This window comes from Ambystoma mexicanum, chromosome 3p, assembly GCF_040938575.1.
Source record: "Ambystoma mexicanum isolate Mex_15411 chromosome 3p, UKY_AmexF1_1, whole genome shotgun sequence".
Classification (NCBI taxonomy): domain Eukaryota; kingdom Metazoa; phylum Chordata; class Amphibia; order Caudata; family Ambystomatidae; genus Ambystoma; species Ambystoma mexicanum.
The window spans coordinates 1,223,384,261-1,223,404,138 of NC_090925.1; the positions used below are offsets into that span (position 1 = coordinate 1,223,384,261).

The 19,878-nt window shown below is 47.9% G+C and overlaps 1 protein-coding gene across 3 annotated transcripts in view; it reads left to right on the forward strand.

Moving 5' to 3' along the window:
* STING1 (stimulator of interferon response cGAMP interactor 1) overlaps window positions 1-19,878 on the forward strand; it is a 417,814-nt gene that overhangs the window by 243,506 nt on the left and 154,430 nt on the right. For all 3 annotated transcript variants that reach the window (XM_069652678.1, XM_069652675.1, XM_069652676.1), the window contains exon 4: window positions 17,267-17,375. In XM_069652678.1, the coding sequence (XP_069508779.1) occupies window positions 17,267-17,375 (109 nt within the window). The remainder of the gene's footprint in view (window positions 1-17,266; window positions 17,376-19,878) is intronic.

The following is a 19,878-nucleotide window of genomic DNA, read 5'->3' on the forward strand; positions in this document are numbered from 1 at the left end:
GGCTAGCAGGGGGATTCCTGCCTCTCTCGCTACTATAGCATTTTCCATCCATGATAAAGCAAGCATGATATGTGGTTATTACGTAGCTAGACTGGCATTTCATGACAGCCAGTCTAGCCATTTCTTACTGTAGCATGACATTTTGTACTGGGCATTTATAATAACGCAGCATGATACGTGTTATTATGTGGCTAGACTGACATTTTGGTTCAGCCAGTCTAGCCATTTCTTACTGTGGCATCTATGCTAAAGAAGGCATGATAGGTGTTATTACCTGGCTAGACTGGCATTTCAATGCAGCCAATCTAGCTATTTCTTACAGTGGCATGACATTTCTTTCTGGGACCCTGTGGTAAAGTAAGCATCATAAGTGTTATTACATGGCTAGTCTGGCATTTTGGTGCAGCCAGATTGGACATGTTTTCTTATTGTGGTATGGCCTTCTTAATGGCAAAGCCAACAGGATTATGGCCTTACATGAGGATACTGCCCTGGACATGTTTTCTCATTGTATCACTACTGGTATTATCAAAGGGGCTTGTGGGTAGAGACATGCCCACAAGGCCGAAGGGAGAAAAGTACACAAGAAGCAGGAGTGCAAGAGGTCCTGCAGACAAGAAAGGATAGGCAACCAAGGCAGTGAACAGAAAAGGGCATGGAGTACAAGTAAAACAAGCAAGTTAGGTTCCCTCTTGGGGTGTACGCAGAGTGGGGAAGAGTTTCCCACAGAACCAAGGAAACTCCAGCCTTCTGAGCAGGTTACTATTACAGGGTCCCTCTCTGAATGCTCATGGAAAGGAGGAGCAGCAGTGGGTGTTATGTGTCTGGATCCTAAGGCACAAACAAGGCAACAGTACTCACAAGACTGAAGCCTGTACGGGTTCAGCAGGAACTGAACGATGACTGCCTCCTGAAACAGGAACCAGCACACCGTTATCAATGACACAAGGTGCAATACTGAAACGCGACAAAGGAAAGGGCCAGCGATTGCCTGCTGGAAACCCAGCAGCCCAAGTCTGAACAAAGGAATTACACAAGGCAAAGGTGAAGACAAGATGTTACGCTCACCTGGTATCCACAGGGACGCCACCCAGCGGGGTTACTCGCTGGTATGCTTCTCAGCTTTGCCCTGATATGGTCTGCGGGGAAGGTTCTGCCTGAAAATACAGGAGGACTGTGTTCAAGACTGACCGACTGGGGTAAGTATCCTCCCTCCACCCCCGTATGCTTTCAGTCCCTCTGCCACCCTCTCCTCACCTTGTGGTAGAATTAGGCGTGCTCTCCGTCCTGCCTTCTTTGCAGGCGCGCGTTGTCTTTCATGGGTGAGTGCGGTCCAGTTACTTCACTGACGCCGGCCCGTTTGATATTGTTCAGGTAGGTCTTATTGCTGTGTGTTTGTTTTGTTGCTATCCTGCATGCCTTTCTTTGTTTAAAATGTCTCTTTTTTCTCCCTTAGGTATGCAGAGCTTCAGCACGGCGAACTGGCTTGATTGAGCCCCGCTGGTAAATGATGGCGCATTAAGAGCACTATGATGCGGTAAGTAAGCGCTACGCGCAGCGCTGCGAAGTCTTGCCTTTGCTAACCTGTGTTTTCCTTCCTTGTAGGTCACAGTGTTCTTCAGCGTGAGTGGAATGTCTGGAGTGGTGCCAGCCGAGAGGCGACCAGCCAGGTAAGCCTTTTGAGCAGTTCGTAATTTGTAAATGTCTCTACAGCTTTCTTTAATGTTGCCTCTATCTTCCTCTTTCAGGTCGTTCTGTCCGGGAGGCGTGCAGATTCGAGGAAGCTGTTCTCAGTAGCTGCGAGTGTTTAAAGATGAAGACTGCAGGTAAGATGCTGCTGCTAAAGATGTTCCTTTTGTCTCCTTGCAGGTTCTGCTTCTCTGAGGTTCGAGGGAATAGCTGGACACGGTGAGCGTCACGTTGCAAGCTGCAAAGTAACATGAAGCATGTTCTGCAGTCAGGGTGTGGTTTATATAGCCCAGGTAAAGTAGTACCAGGGAAAGTAGTTCCAGGCCTGCCACACCCAAAACACTAGACCGCATAGCTTGGTTCTTAGGGAACCAAGCTATGTGGATGCCTCCATGTTGGCTGAAAATACAATAAAGTAGTTCCCAAGCACATTGTTGTTCATGATGTATGAGCCTGGTGCCATAGACGCCAGGACTGGCCCCATAAGGGCTTTTGAAGAGGATGCCAGGCTCTAGAGGCCTGAGTCCTGACTCCACCTGGCCAATGGGTCTGCCAGAGGGGGTTTTGGGCGCGGGTCGTGACACAAGAACTGTAACAGAAATTGCCATGGGAAAAAAGAAGTAAAAGTGAGCTAGGTTCAGAACAGAAGAAAATAAGGAAAACTAGAATCTAAGTGCAGGGGTAAGGAGACTGGAAACTGCAGACTGGTAACAAGGGACAGTACCTCTGGACTGAAAAAAAAGGGTAGGACTGCAGAGAGAAAACAAGGAACTGTAACTCTGGAGTGGGGTAACAAGGGCAAGACTGCAGACAGATAACAAGGAGCTGTAACTCTGGAGTTGGATAACAAGGGCAGGACTGAAGACGGATAACAAGGAAACTGTAGCTCTGAAGTGGAATAACAAGGGCAGGACTGAAGACAGATAACAAGGGAGCTAAAGTCAGGTAACATGGGCAAAGGGCACAGAACAAGGAACCACAGGCAGGGAACAAGATAATCAGTGTTAGAGAGCAAGGGGCTGTAGAAAGTGAACAGAATACTGCAAGCAGGAGAGCAGGGCTGCAGTATAGGAAGCAGAGAGCTGCAGGGCAAAATGCAGTGAAGTGAAGGCAGAGTAGCTGGGCTGCAAGGCAGGGAGCACATGGCTCTCGAACAGGAGCAGGTTCTGGAAACAACAGGACACGGCAGAAATCCAAGGATCAAAGCAACAAAACGCTGGAAGCAAGCTCAATGCAAGAGACTTGTATTCCTACAGGCAGCTGCTTAAATACTGATCCGCCCTGTGCTGAAACGGGCTAATTAGCAGCACCTGGAGCATCACACCTGACGGTAATGGGCCTCCTCCCTCTCTGGCCCTGGGACAGTGAAAGCAGCACTGATCTCTAAAGCATCTGGGTATTGTAGTTCTAAGACTGCTGAATAGGAATAGCCAGGGAATGGGCATGGCACAAGGTGCATTATGGGACATGTAGTTTGTGAAATTAAATAAGGAAGTTCCAAAGTCTTGCAAACGAAAATTAAAGACAAAAATATGAATAGTTATTGTCCGGGAAGGTTCATGGTGATGATTGAGTACCACATATAGTCCACAATGGGTGCCAATTGATGCTCCAGTGGCACAGTTGTGACAGTATATTATCAATTTCAACCCTGTATTGACACTTTAATGCATACAATAGAGGCGCTATTTCAAATGTTACATTATCTAACCCATTTCCAGTGCATCAGAATAACTGATATCACTTAAGCACAAATATAATTTTCCTTACTATGCATTACATAAGTTATAACACATACATTGTACCTAAATAATCAGTTATGGCTTGCATGCTAAATAATTCCCAGGAGTGCTTTATTTGGCACACATATGTAAAATATCTCTCCAGAACTCCCCAGTTCCTCTTTAGCTAGGAGGGAATGCAGTGCTCATACACGTTTCATTCCTGTAGCCTGGTGGGAGGGTTGAATCGCCCCCAACTACACCACCAGTGGGTCTTCATTACACACAGCAGTCTCCATGATGGCCATTCCCTAGAGTTCCTTGGTAAGCCTCTGACAGCTCCACCAGCACTGAGCCCACAACAGCGCTTGCCTTTGCTCAGCAAGAAGTCAAACACCTGTTACTGTAAGGTCACCTTCATGAGCATGGCTCACTCGCAGCACAAACCAGGGGGATTACTGCAGAAAGTTACCAGTGAAAAAAAACAGCAAATAGAAAGCAATACTGGATTTCAGATATCAATTCCTGAGAGGTAGAATGTCTGGTTGATCACCTTGCAGGGCACAAATCCACTCCTGCAAAGAGGCTGCTTTCTGGCCTCCACAGATCTGCAATAACAGATTTCCGTGTTCCTTTACATGTGAAAATAGGAGGGTTTTGAAACTGAACGGATGAAAGAGTCACTTGATGTTCATGGTTCTGCCATTCTGACTGATGTTGCTAAACACGATTCTTCACAAGTTATTGGCCCCGGTGGCGACTCATCTGTTCAGAGGAGTGCACTCCTTCTCTCTACACCTGGACAACTGCCTCACCGGCACGTCAACAGTACCCGGGGCTCCTAGCAAGATTTGATGAATCTCCTGGAATTCTGGATAAACTTTGACAAATCCTCAATTACGGTGCCCATGACTTTTGTGGCAAAATATTGGTTGATAGGCCGACTTTCCCAAATGGCACCTCGTCAGACTTAAGCACCTGCATATATTTGCGCATGCTCGGGGAAGTCTGGAGGTGGCAGGACGTCCCGAAGGTGTCGAGCAGCCAGGTAGGGTGCTGGCAGGATGTCTTGGGGGGTCAAATTGGCGGTTGGAGGCAAGGATGGCAAATGGGAGTGTGAAGAGCGAGAGGATGCAGGGCCACAGAACCTGCAGGGAGCGGAGCGAGGTGGGGGTGGGGACCTGTGGTTGGGAAAGAGTGTCCCCCACATGAGAGGAGGAGGGTTTGTGCGGGAAGTCGGGCAGTGCACATCTGGAAGTTGTGGAGGTGTCCCTTCCAGCAAAGAAGGATCAGAGGGAGTAGGACCAGGAACATGATTTCCTGCAGCGCTAAAGCAAGAGTCGAGGAAACCTGGGTTTTGGCAAAAGTAGTCTATGGGGAAATCCCATGGATCCAGTTCCCTCAGATTAAGCCCTGTTGAAGCCGTCATGAGAAAGACTGAATTCTTTGCAAGGAATAACGGGCTTGATGTGCTCCGAAGATCTGTCTCCAGAGCTCCAATTAAGATTTTGAACTACTATCAATTTACTTCAGGTTTTTTGAAGTTGGTAGTAAAAAGATTTGCTCAAAGGGGGTACTTTAACTTTTAGGCAAGTAAAGCAAATATATATATATTCATTTGGTTTAATGATGTATTCAACAGTAAATGTGAGTTCTTTTTTTAAAAATGTTGTAAGAAACTAATAAAAGTAAAGAAATGTTTTAAAAAAATTAAATAAATATATATTTGCTATTAAAATGGCATTGAATTGTTAACCTTACATTTTCTTTTCTAATCAGGCAGTAATAGTATTAGACTTCCTTCCTGTAGGACTGCTCTTTTGGCATCACTCCAGTCATAACCATGGAAATGTGTGGATATAAACAGAGGCAGGCTTCTATGTGTCTGTTGTTTTGTATGTTTTGTTGGGAGTAGCTTTATTCCCTATTTTGTTTTGTTGGGAGCATCTTCCTGTTTTTAAGGAGTGAAAATGGCTACTGTGCCACTTATATATATCATCAGACAGTATAAATCCCTCCTGGGGATGTCCTCTGCTTGCATCCCATTAATATAATACGCTAGACCATACAGAAGGTCAATTCACGAGTATATGTGGCAAAATGTCTTGGAGTCATGAGAGAACAGGATCCACCTGAATTGCAAATTCACAGCATCCCTGCAATAGTAGAAGGACTTTTCACTAACTGCTCAAGGGAGCACTGTTCCAAGAACCACATCCCGCACTGACAGTGGTGACTGACGCATTCCGGCAGGCTGGTGGTTCACTACTGGACGGCCTGCAAAAGGAAGGCATTGGTGTCAGGAAGAAAAGTGATTACACTCAATATTTCTAGTTTTGAGAGTAGTTAAATTGACCCTCCCCTCTACTCCATCCAGCCCCAAGCACAAGGATCCCCAGCTCCTCAAAGACAATGCAATGGCAATGTTTAATATCCGCAAGGAAGGAGGAACTCGATCACTGCTAACACTAGAGGTTCCGCAGCCCAGGGCAATCCAGGAAGGCATGTTTATTATTCCACATATGTGAGCTGCAGTGGCTCTGATGCTACAGGGATCTTCGCCACCACCAGAACTAGGGCGGTGCCATTGCCCACTGCTACTACCACTGGGACGGCATCATTGTCCACCACCACTAGTAGAGCACCATCCTCCATCGCTACCCGCACCAGAATTGAGGTCGCTCCAATGCAAACCAACACCACCAGAGATGGTTGAAGGGGCGATTAGAGGAGGGTTCAGCACCCAAAAGGCATCTACCCAGGTTGCCCAGCTATCCTGTGGTCAACAGAGAATCCCCTATACATCAGAATGAGGAAGGGTGGCTGGGTATCCCTACTCCACTCGGTGTTACTAATGACACCATAGACCCCCAGCGGGGCTGAAAAAGCTCAATGACCAATACACCTCCTTTAACATTGACGGCCTACATATCCCAGTCTCCTCCTCAGTGAACAACCTGGATGTCCACCTGGACACCACCCGCTCACTCACAGGCCAAGTGAACTCCATGGCCTCCTCTGCCACATTTACGACCAAGCTGATTAATGCCGCCAGACAGTTCTGATCGCCAAAAAGCTGCCTCACCATTGAACGAGCGGTCATTCGTTCGAGACTCGATTCTTGCCACTCTCTCTTTGCCAGCCCCTCAACACACAACATCCAAAAGATGCAGGTGATCCAGAACAATGCACTCCACTGAGCCCTCAACATCTCAAAACGAGAGCACATCTCCGCAGCAAGAAGGGAGGCCGACTCGCTCCCTATTCGAGAAAGGATCATCTTTAAAAAACCTTTCCAGTGCACACAGATGCCTCTCGGACCCAGCACCTCCATACCTACCACAAAAGATCTCGAAAGTTAATCCCACCAGACCATCCAGACCAGCCTATACACACCGACTGTGTGGCAAATAGCGCATGCAGTATTTCTTTTTGTCTGCAGTTGGTCTGGACCAGCTGCAGTGTCAGGCGGGTACTGCATGCGTTGAGTTGGCCCACTCTGCGCCTGGTATTTCTGGCTGTGGGAATCTCCTTTGGCCCAGGCTGTTGGTAAACACGTGCGGTCTTTGTAAATACTGTTATGAGGCCCGTAAATGCACATCTGACCCGCCCGCTTCCTATGCACGGCAGAGAAAAGTCGCCTGTGTAGAGGCATCAGTGACTCGGCGAAGTTGTGCTATTAAGCACGTGGGAGTGGCCTCTGAGCTTACTCATCTCATTGGCTTCGTGGCAAATGGAACCTAAAGGAGGCTGATAGGCTGCACTTTATTTTTACCGCAATGTTAAACCTATGCCGAGGATTCCCATTCTGACCACTGCTGGAAATGGACAAACTGTACTGGGGGAACTTGCCCCCTCCCCTTTGCGCGCGGGGGAGGGGGAGTTCCCGCAATCTCAGACGCAGCATCCAGGAGACACATGGCAGTTAGGTGCAGAGAGCGTCCCCAAAGTGGGGGAGTTTGGGCCTCGTGTCTACATGGACTGGCGCTCTGGTAAAGTTTCTGCCAGAGTGCAGCTGTGTAACTGTACCCCTCTTCAAGCAGACAGGAACCTGTTTCTTTTCATATTCTGTTTCTTTATAAATATAGGCGCAAAATCTAGATGAAATAAGAAACGTGTCTTTCCATCAATGATTGACACTTTTCTTATTTTATATGGAGCTCAGAATCAAGCACTGTGGGGCTCATTCTGAAGTCCTTGGAAAAATAGAAATGTGTTGTTCCGTGGAGGAGCAACACTTTTCTTAAAAACACAATGTTTGACTAAACAAAGAATGTGGTGGCCGAGCATCAAAGCCTTGACTTTTGCATGCGCCTGATTTATGGTCTGCAATGGCGGTTGTGACCATTACTGTTCAGGTTGGGCACTGCAAGGGCATTCTCCTTTGCGGAGCCCTTGTTTACATGTTAAAAAAAGAGCTCAAATATAGCCCCTGGGCCAGATTTGAACTTGTGAGAAAAATAGTGTGGAAAGCCATCAATCACCGCTCCAGTTTCCTGCACCACCATTCAGAGGTGGGTGGAATGACTGGAGGAGAGCTGTCATGCTTTCCAGAAGCAAAATCTACTCACATCTGTCATTGTGGAGGCAGCGTGTGCAGCACTATCACTACAGGGAAAAGTCTGTCAATTTCTTGATCTACTAAAGTCTCGTTGAGCCTTCAGTAAATTAGAAGACTGGTGTTGCCATCCAGGGAAATGCCTAGCTTGTAAAGGAAAAACTTGAGTAGAAATGCTAACGACATCTCAGAGATGCCACTTCTTTTTAACATGAAAAAATAAGCCTCACGGTGTCTTCTCGAATTAATTAAGGTAACTAGGCCATAAATCATGCACATTGAAGTGTCGAGGCTTTGAAGTCAGTACACCAGCGCCTGGAAACCATGAAAATGGCGGCAGTATGAAACACAATAACATAACACAGCATTCTTTCATTCTGAGAATATGGTGCTTTTAAGAAAAGTTGTGTTCCTTTTCTATTTTTGCCTGCACTTCAGATTCCTTCCTCAGGGCCTGATTTCGTGCTTGGAATAAAAGCAGTGTAGAAAGCTGATATTCTTTCCTCCAGTTTCCAGCGCCACCATTCTGAGGTTAGTGTGGAAAGATTGGAGGAGAGATGTGCTTTGCTGACATCTATCATTGTGGGGCCAGGGTGTGCAGCAGTATCACTGCAAGATTCCTCTAGACTGCCACATTTCTAATTCATGAAAGGGTCTTTAAGTTTTTAGTTTATTCGGAAATGGCACGGTTCGGCCTAAAGTCTAAACTGCTGGGAAGATTTCTCCCTACTGGAGTCAAGTCCTGTCTTGATGGATGAGCTTCCAGTAGCTAGACTTCAGAGCATTCTAAATCAATGTGTTCTCCTTTCCCAATAATAGAAGTATATTAATGTAATACATAATAATCAAACAGTACCTGCTTATTTGTTTCTTCACCTTTACAGTACCTTGATGTCCCATTCCCTGCTAGTTAGTGATTTAGTTTACGTGATATATTACTGGTGGTAAATTTGAATATATTTTGTACATTGGAGGCAGTGATAACTTAAGACTAACAAACTGAGTGCAATGAAAGTGAAGTACATGGCTTCAGTTTTTGAAACAAGACACGTGTATTTGTGGAATTAAAACAAGTAGGAACTTTTTGAAGATGACACTGCCTATTTCAATTGAATACATGTGGGAGTTATTTTAAAAACATATTAACAGGGGGGGGCGTGGCTTGGAGCCGCCGTGTGTGGCATGGCCTCTTAGAAGCTCCTGGCTGGCTCTAGACGGCGAGCACAGTTCGCCGTTTCTTCGCTCCGTTTTGTGAGAAATTCGATTTGGCTGGAATGAGGAAGGAAAAGTGAGACTATCGCTGATCTGCCGAAACTTATAACACCGGGATTGCTGAGTTTTAGGCAGTCGGACCCGCCGCATAAGCAGCAACAAAATGGCAGCCAAGTCTTTCTGGAGTTCCGTGGAATCCATATGGAGGGGGAGCCTGGGCTAGTAGGCAGCCCTCTGAGCCTGGCGTGAATGTGATCTCTGCACCGATCAACCTGTCCCAGGATGAGTGTGATTACTCCCTGGTTGTCTCCTTCCACCTCAGAAGCACCGTAACCAAGAGGCGGGAGCCCCGGGACCCACTTGGCTGGATTCAGCAACACTGACCTAGGAGTTGCAGCACCTAGCCCGGATGGTGCTCCAACGGCAGACCACCCATTGTCCCAGTACGCGTCTTGGAGGACTGCGGCCCTCCTGCTGGGTGGACCCCGGGACTCATAAATTTAGCACTGCTGCCCTCCTGAGAGTCTCGCTGCGCCTCCTGCGCCATCATACTAGGTCCCCCACTGCTTGGCCTGCCTGCTGGGGCTTCGCAGCCCACGCGGCCCCTTTTCGCAACGATCGGATCCAAGAATTACTGCACTGCACCTCACCCTGACTTCCAGTGTCTTTCGGGAGGGAGGACCGACGCTCCAGCTTTACACCGAGAGCCCCCTGGGGACCTGGGGCAAGGACGCTGCGGACCCGCTGGGTGAGTGCCCCACAGACACCGGCACATTCGGCCCCTCTTACTGCAGTATTACGGCCGAGCTGCTTAAGACCCGGGCAGGCATTTGACGGAGGAGCGGCCACCCCAGGGGCTCCACCAACCAAATGTCTGCTGCAATACTCCAGGTCCGCTGGAGGACCATTTTGTCCGCTCTATGCGCTGCTTTGTTTGCGGATACCCCCCATGAGTTCTTTGGCCTGCACGGAATCACCATAAGGCCCACCAGCTCACCAGCATGTCTTTGACACAGGAGTTGCCCCGGCGGCAGTTCCCCACTGATGGACTTTCCCAACACTTCCTGAATTCATCCCGGGAGGCTCCCTGGCCCCTGCACAGGCTCCCAACGATGCAGAATCACTGGGCAAGCCGCTAATCTACCTACGTAGCTCTACCAAGGGCACGGATGCATGTTTGTGACAGCTGCTGCTCCCTTCACCAGAGTCCCCCCGTACCGCATTAGGAGGCAAGACACATCATGGCTGCCTGGTCCCAAGGTCATCGACCTCGAGGCGCTCCAGGGAAGTCCAGTGGAGTGAGGAGCTGTCGGAATCTGCAGCACTGGGCATTCTTTGAGAGGGTGGTTCCCGGAGCCCGTGGTCTTGGGGGAATAGCAGGGACGACGACACTCTCAAAGGGGGGAATTAAGAAGATACCTAAAAAGATACTCCGCAGCTTGCCGCCCCTCCCCAAGTATCGTGGTGCAATGGCAAAGAGTAACAAAGCCACTAAGCAAACGGACATAGCCACATTGATGGGGAACAATGGCCTGAGAGACCGCGGAAGGTGGACCCTCCAGGAGAGCAAGCAGGTGGCTCCAACCCCACACAAGAAGCCCCAGAGAACCTAGCTATGAAATCAGACCTGAGGGACGTACTCGCAGCCCTAACGAAAGAAATTCAAAAGGGAACTGAAGATGTAACAAAGAAGATTGACTCCCTTGATAAAAGGGTTGAAGAAGTGGAGAATCAGACGGCGGAGGTAGAGAATGCTCTATGTGAGCAAACTTTTGAATGGGAGAAAGGCCAAGAGAGGCTATCAGCCCTAGAGGCACACTGTGAAGCGCTTGAGGCGAAGCAGAAGGATGCAGAGAATAGTCGAGAAGGAATAACATTTGCCTTAGAGGAATTCAATCATCTGTTTCAGACGCACACCTGGAGGGTTATGTATTGTACTTATTCAGATTCATAACAACTCTCCCGGATGAATCCCGTTGGAGATAGACCGGGTGCATAGGATCATCCCGAGACAGTCTGCCAGAGCACCTCCCGATGTCCTTGCCAGAGTTAATTTCTTTAGATTAAAAGAAGAAATCATGCGCAAAGCCAGATCAATGCAGCACATCTCCTTCAGAGGCTCCAATTTCGTCTTATACCAAGACCTTGCAAACTCCACCCTTCAGAAAAGAAAAGCTCTGAAACCACTCACTGAGTGGCTTCGCGAATGAAAGGTCCTTTACCGTTGGGGTTTCCCAACATACGTGAAATTCACCTGGGAGGGTTCACAGCACCAGATTTACTCCCTAAAGGAAGCCGAGGGGCTCATGGTTCTCGTGGGTGCAGGCAAGGAATCCGATTCAGAGGTGCACTCTCGGGACCTCACCAAGAAGCAATCTACAGCGACATGGACTAGGGTCAGCAGAAGGCATAGGATCTGTGGCCCACCCCGCAAAAAGCCGGACCCAGACTGAATTGAATTTACCTCAAGGTGAAACTCCTAAGAACCTTGGGCAGTACTGCAGTTGTGCCCGGTTGTTGATCCCTGGTGAGCCCTTCCTGGTGTTGGGGTAAGATGGTTGGGCATGTTGCCCCTACTTAGATCATCCATAGCCCGGTGAAGACAGAAGCGGGGCGGGGTGGGATTGTTGACGCTGCCTGGACCTCGGACAGAAGTATAGCAAAGATATGCCGTTTATCAAGTCTAGATTGCAATGCGATTTAGGGCAGTGGTTATGCCTGATCGCTATCATGTTGGGCCCAGTTGGCCATTGGGCTCGTTGTTGGAGCTGTTCCATTTGCCCCGTTGGGAAAGTTGGATTACAAGATTGGGGTTGGGGAGTGGGGAGGGTGGGAGTGGGAGAGGGTGAGGGTTGGGGATAATCCTAGCTGGGCTGGAGTCTCTCTGCATCTCCTCTCTCAATTTGGGGAAAAACATACCACATTGACATCTATGCCCATTCCGGAAACACTCGGCCAGGGCATTTACTCTGCAGCAGTACACTACATGACCAATAGGACACTCTCCGAAGCAAAACTCACTACCTCAACTCATGGGGCTGGATGATGGCAGTACACTCAAACTCCTCTCATGGAACATTCAGGGTCTTAACTACCCGGGGAAGCGTAGATCCGTGGAGCACAAGCTCGGTCTGTTGTCGGGACATATAGTACTCTTCCAGGAGACTCATTTGCTGCAAACAGACGAAAAGTTTATTAGATTCAATAGGTACAAAAAGGCATTCTTCGTCACATCTGGGTCGAAGAAAAGGGGAGTAGCTATCCTACTGAGTGAAAGGGTCTCCCTATCCAGAATTACAATTAGAAGGGACCCCAATGGGAGATATCTTCTGATGAAGGGGCTGTTGGTAGAACGCCCTATTACCATAGCCGCGATTTATAGTCCTAACTCTGCCCAGGATAAGTTAATTACTGACCTGATTCAGACCATTCTCACCTTTGCAGAGGGGGTTCTCATTTTAGGTGGGGATTTTAACCTGGTCCCGGATCCTCTGCTGGACAAAACTCTCCCCCCAACTAAATGACACTATACTCAAGCTCTGTCTTTTGCTTCTCAGAGAAACGGATACTGTGGATGCATGGAGATTGTTTAACGCTGAGGCGAGAGATCACACTCATTACTCACATGCACATGGGTTTCTCGTGCATAGACCTTTTACTTATCTCAAGTGATATCTACCAAGCCTGGACAAGGTGGAGATTCTCACCCAAGCGCTCTCGGACCATGCCCCAGTATCTGCAACCCTTAGCATAACAGGCCATACTCAACCCCCCAACGGTTTTGGAAACTTTATGACCCCATCCCACTGGATAATAGGGTCAGAAGAGAAATCGGCGAGGCGCTTACTAACTATTTAGCTGAAAACACCACTCTGATATGGCAGTGGCTACTATCTGGGTTGCCATGAAGGAAGTAGTAAGAGGTGCACTCATCAGTGCAGGGGTGGAACAGAGCCGGAAGTCGAGATTGGAGGCGGCAAAATTAGATAAAGAAGTGGCAATCTTGGAAAAAGAACTTCAATCCCGTGGGACACGGAAAATACAGAGGGCCTTAATTAAAGCCAAGACTGAACTCGAAATGCACTGGGCTGACCGTTCTGCCAAATCACTAGCTTTCACAAAGCAATTTTACTATAGTAAAGGCAACAAAGTGAACCGAATACTTGCATACAAGCTTAAAAAGACACATAACAGGAACAATATATTGCGCCTTATTGGTGCTGATAGTAGAGCACGATATACGGAGGAGGATAAGCTGGCAGAGCTGGTGGAACTCACTAACACAGAGAGCAGTTAGCTATGGAGAGGGCTCACAACCCCACACAGCATTATCCAACCGTTAATAGGTCTAAGCCGTAACACAAAGAAAATGGTAATTGGGAAAACAACAATTGACAAAGACAAATAATCTTCCATACGGTATCTAAGTACCCCTCACACATTCACACTGGACTGCTCTCCCTATCGGAAGAACACCCGGCCTCTGTGGGATCTACTATCCCTAGGTAGCGTGTGTTGTAACGCCTGTCTAAAAGAGGATAGGGAAGAAACTACCCCTATCTATACTTCTTTCATACAACCTTTCATACCATAAACCGGAATTGCTCAAATTCAGCTATTCCGCCATGCACTAATGCAGCTTAAAACAAGACAGACAGATGGGCAAAAAACATCTGGTATTCAAGAGACATTATGTGCATTATATGTGTCTCTTACTCAAATGGAGGTATACTGTCCCCACTATAGGATTTTGATGTTGAGTTTAATATACCATGTCTAGTGAGGCAGATCCTACCAATATAAGCCCTTCCAGTGAAGGTACGCGTTATAACAATGTCCTTACTAAAGAGCATGCCTATACAGGCTGTAATCTATATCTAAAATTACAAAAATTAGCATTTGGTTGTAAGACATATCCAAACAGAATTTGTTGCATATTGTCTAGGGCATGAGATCCCTCATGCCTAGTATGGTCGACCGGTTTCGATGATGCTAGAGATTGGGATCATCTTCTTCAGGACATGTTGGATCAATTCCTTCAGGAGATATTGGTCTCAGAGGCGCTTCTGTGACCTTCCGGGCAGCAGGAGCTGCAGCACTGTGGCATATGCAACTGAGCCCCCAGTGAATAACAGTAGTACGGCAGTGTAATATTCTTTTAATGAGAGGAGCCCGGGAAAATCGTGCACCTCTTCACTCTGTGGGCAGCAGCGCATTCCAAATGGCGCGTGTGCCGGAGCTGCAATAGCAGGGCTAAAGCTGAGTCATCAGAATGAATCTGTCTCTACCGCCGCCGCTCGTATCTGCTGGTGGAACACCACAAAGCTGTAATGGCCGGACCGCCCACAGCCCCTGAGAAACTGCCCTCATTCTTACTCTCCCACGACCCCCGATCTGAATCCCAATTGTCAGCAGTCGAAAATTCAATCACAGCAGAGGAAATAATCGAGGCCATTAAGTCCCTAAAGAGTACGCCACTGGGGCCTGACGGGTTTACCGCAAAATATTACAAAGCTTAGGTGCAAATCTTGGCCCCACAACTTACTACCCTGTTTAATTCCTTCCTTTTGACAGGTTCAATCACCAAGTCAATGGCGGAATCGTTAACGATTCTTGTCCACAAACCGGGGAAGGATCCCAAGCAGGCTTCCTCCTATCTACCAATTACCCTCATGAACAACGATCAAAAGTCTTAGCGACCCGACTGAAAGCGTATCTCCCGGATATTATAGCCTGCGATCAGACAGGGTTTATCCAAGGGAGGGGGACACAAGACAATATCAGATGGACCATAGATATTATAGAGAGGGCCCAAATGATGGGGAAGAGCATGGTGTTTCTGTCCTTGGACGCACACAAAGCTTTTGACCTGGTGGATTGGGGTTATATCGGTGCAGTGCTACCACATTTTGGGTTCGGGACAAACTTTACTAAATGGACTATGGCTAACTACCAATATCCCACCACGCAACTGCGGGTGAAGGGCGTCAGATCTGAGACAATCAGGATAATGAGGGGAACGAGGCAGGGCTGCCCCCTATCACCAATGATCTTTGCTCTTTCAATGGAGCCATTTGCAAATGGGATCCGGCGCAAACCGAAGATAAAGGGGCTCACAGTGGGGAAGCATGAATATAAGATTGCACTATACGCAGACGATATGTTATTAACCCCGCCTACACCAAACTCATCCCTGAGTCCCATATGGGAGGAGATCGAGGAATTCGGGCGGGTCTCTGGCTTTCAAATTAATCTGGGTAAATCATCGGCGCTGGCAATTAATCTCACTAAAATGCAAAAGACAGAACTTGGTCCCTGTTTACCAATCCCCTGGGCAGAGTCTGCGATTGAATATCTCGGGTGCAGATCCCCAATGACATCTCCCGTTTGTACCGATGTAACTTCCCTCAGCTATGGGAGGATTTCCGGAGAGACCTAATGCATTGGGAGAACCAGGAGATCTCCTGGTTCGGGCGAATTGCCGCCATGAACATGAACCTGCTCCCTAGATTACTATACCAATGCATGTCACTCCCGGCAGACATCCCAGCGAACGAACTGCGCACTCTACAGAGAAATATACTAAATTTCATTTGGGGGGTGTCGTCCCAGAATATCAAGGAAAATTATGATTCGAGGGAGGGTCACCGGAGGGATGGGGGTCCCAAATGTGTCTAGATATGCGCTTGCAGCACAATTATCCCATGCATACACTTGGACTCAATCCACCAACCAGCCACTATGGAAGCAGTTGGAGCAATACTGGTGCACTCCCCCCCCCCAATCAGGGCTCCCCCACCTGCCCCCTATCAGAGCCCGGACCAACCAGGGCCCTCTCACGGCTACAACAGTTACTGTTAGCTGCTGGAAGACTGCAGCGCGGGAATGGGGCTGCAGACGTTCTAGGGGTCCACTTACTTCTATTTGGTATAACTTTGAATTTACCCCAGGGAATCCCCCACACAGCTTCTTGCCATGGACGGAGGGTGGACTGGAAAAGCTGTCAGACTTTTTAGAAGGGGGCTCACCCATAACATTTGAAAGCTGCAAGGACAGATTCGGGGTGGGGAGGCAGAGCGGTTCCACTACGTCCAGTTACAACACTGGGATTCCCATAAAATGGTTAGGGGGAGCGGGGCTAGAGGCCTAACCGCACTGGAACTTTCCTTAACATCAGCCGCACCTAGGGGCAGTATCTGAACTCTCCATCGCCTTTTAGACAGAGCTGATCTGTGGAAAAAAGAGAAGTGCATGCTTGACTGGGAGAGGGACCTAGGCCGGAAAATCGAGGTGGAGGATTGGGGGAAGATTTGGGAAAGGCGACACAAGAACACGCAATGTATCACAAACAGGGAAGGAGGATATAAGCTCTGTTACAGGTACTATGTCACCCCAGCCCAACTGAATAAATCCAACCCTAAAATTCCCCCAAATTGCTGGAGAGGGTATTCATCCAAGGGCACTCAATTCCATCTGGTGTGGACATGTCCCAAAGCAGAGATATATTGGCGGGAGGTGACAAATCACATAAAGGCAATCACTGGACTTGCATTCCTGTGGGATCCCGGAATCATACTACTGGGGGAAACAGGGGAAGGGGAATTCCCACTATCGGGACGGGCTTCTCGGCTCCGCACTCACCTCCTGTTAGCGGCAAAGGTAGCAATGGCTCGGCTTTGGAAACACGCTGACGGCTATTTGGTCCCACTATGGTGGTCCAAGTGTTTGGAAATCGCAGTGACTGAAAAAGTTACAGCCATTCGCACAGGAAACCTGAAGGACTTCCTGAATACCTAGGTGCCCTTTATGGACTATTCAGAACAATTCCCGGGCCTCACCAGACGACCTCCATTAACCCGTTGGCTACAAGGCTGAGCTCCGTGGAAGGTTGAGGGGCGGGAGGAGGGTACAATGACTTATACCATGTGCTTTTGCCTCTGGCCAATTTACAGTGTTCGCTATGCTGCAAAATGATATGCTGTTGTCAATGTGTATTTGTGTAAAAATATTCCAATAAAATGTTTAATTGAAACAAAAAAACATATCAACAATGTATAACTGTAGTTCTTCTCTCCTTTCTATGCAGAACCCCACAAAAGTGGACATTTCTAAAATCTGTGAAATGCATAAATTAAATGTTGCACATGGGCTAGCTTGGTCTTATTATCTTGGATATTTAAAAATAATTCTACCACGTAAGTATTCATTACTGCAATGTAACCTTTTAAGTGCTGCAATTTGTGAAAGGTTATGCAACTTAAAGGGAACTATGTTTAGAAGGAAAGAAACAGAAAGGATACATAAATCCTTGCGGCTCCATGACATGTACACACCTGATGTACTGTGGAGCCTTTGCCTTGATATGTTCTGTTTAGACAATTCCTTGTCTTGCATTACCGGGGTCCACCGTTACTCAGAATTAATATATATATATACATACATATATATATATAGCAAACCAGTAACTCAAGACCAATATGGGTTATTAATACAAATATATAGGGGTTTAGAGACAAGCCTTACACGTTAATGCCTGTATTCACATCCTTTTTTCCCAACCCAGGGGATTTTATTTTGTGGTGAAGTGGAGACAGTAAATGGGCCAACCGTGTGTGTGGTGTCGCATTTTGAGGATTTCGTTTAGGCCTGTTATAACATTGAATGAGCCAGAGACATTGCACCTCACGTTGCTTACCCCTGGTGCGCGGAGCCACCACCGCAGGGCGCAAATAGAGAAATAGTAGACCCAACTCCCAGGCTTCACAAGTAGACTGATGACCGTGGCCGCCATGCATGAAGGCAGTGAAGACATGAGAGGGCCAGGGAGCAGTCCGCATCTACCCACAGGAACGCAGTTGAGAGAGACCGTACAAGGTATTGTCCGGAAACCACACGGAACGAGCGTGTAGGGCTAAGGTTACAGCTCGCACTGTAGTTGACAAGCTCACATTCTGAACTTGAATCAGAGAGCAGGCCCCTGTAGTTGGGGACTGGCCCACTTCGTCAATAAGTGCATTTGGAGGAGGAATGCTCCGGAACCTCTGGAGGAAGGGTAGGGGGCAGGGGCAGAGATAGATCTATTTTTGGAGCCTCATGCCTCTGGAGATTCACTCAGGACAGTTGGAACCATTTTGACGAGGTACTGGAATATTCCTTGCTCACTGAATGTACATACACTTCACCAATGCAGAAATACTTGGCTAAGGTTAGAGCTCAGGATGGGCTTGAAATGTGTGCTTTTCTTAGGTCTGCGTGGTCTCCTAGTTTCTGATTTAATGGGTGATGGTTAAGGACTTGTAAAGTGCACAGCCGCCATAGGCATCATGGCTTGGACTGCTCGAGGCAAGCTTAGGAGAGGCGATTGTCAATATAGTGAAGGTGATGGGCAGGACTATTCCAGAGGGTAGGAGCTAATACAAAGAACGCAGAGAAGTCTTGGCTGCCTTTGTGCTGTAGGTGAGAACAGAGAATCTTCAGAAGGTTGAACGAAGGCGAGCAGGAGAGGGACAGAAGTAGGTAAGGGGTGAAATGAGAAAAGGGGCGTCCAGTCTGTGAAAGACCCTATGCACGGCAAAGAGGACTTTGAAGTGGATCTTCACGCAAATAAGGAGCCGATGATGCTTTGCCAGAAAAGGTGCAGATGAGGTGCGGTAGGGAGCCCAAAAAGTTAGCTGAGATGAGGGATTCTGAATAACCTGAAGCATATAATATAGGTCATCTAGCCTGCACTATACCAGAGCAGAAACAGGACGCAGTGGGCGGGACAAGAGCAGAATGATCTAGCGCAGGACCTTCATATAAAAGAAGCAGCTGCTGGTAAGAGCGTTAAGCTAGGCAGGCAGAGTAACATCTGAATTAACCTCAAACCACGACCGCACTCTGAAGGAGAAGGGATCGGGGCAGGGGCCATCCCAACAGTAAAAAGGTAGGACCCCTAGAAGTTAATATTACAAGCAGCGATTAGTACCACGTATCTCATCGCCATTCAGTTTCACTCTGCGGTGCATGCAGTCCAAGAACCGCAATACGCTGGATCCCAGATCCTGATCTGGCCGCAGTATGATCTGGCTATCATCTGCATAAGAGTAGACAGGAAAACCATGACTCTTGATTTGCCCAGCTATTGGCTGAAGTTAAAGGTTAAGAAGAAGAGGTCCCAGATCAGAGCCCGTGTGATACCCCACAGCAGAGCGGGATGGAGGAAGACAGAAAAGGGCACCGCAACACTGCCAGAGAGCATTCACTAAGAAAGGATGTAAACCAATGGATTACTGTGCCCCCAGTGCCCACTCCGACAAGGCCATCTAGCAGAACCGATTATACAACAGGTATGTTATCAATCAGGCTGGGAGGCTGCAGACAGCTTGGTTCTATGTTAATACATAAGGGATTTAGTAAGTCTCTGGACAGGCATTTAGTTTAACGATAGAACTGACTTCTATGACCCAGTTGAAATCACATGGATAGAGCTGTGTGCCCCTGGGCAGGACAAAGACTGATATGCAGGGACATTTCTCCTCTGTGAAAGGGACAGTGAGCTAAAGACTTGGTAGAGTCTTTTCCAGGGGCCATCCACCCAAGAACAGGTCAATGGGTTGTGTTTGTGCTGGTAGAGGGATTCCCGGAACCCCCCTTGTTTCGCATATTAAGTAACTTTGGGTCTCACCCAAAGTTACCAGGGGAATCCAGACGGGGACC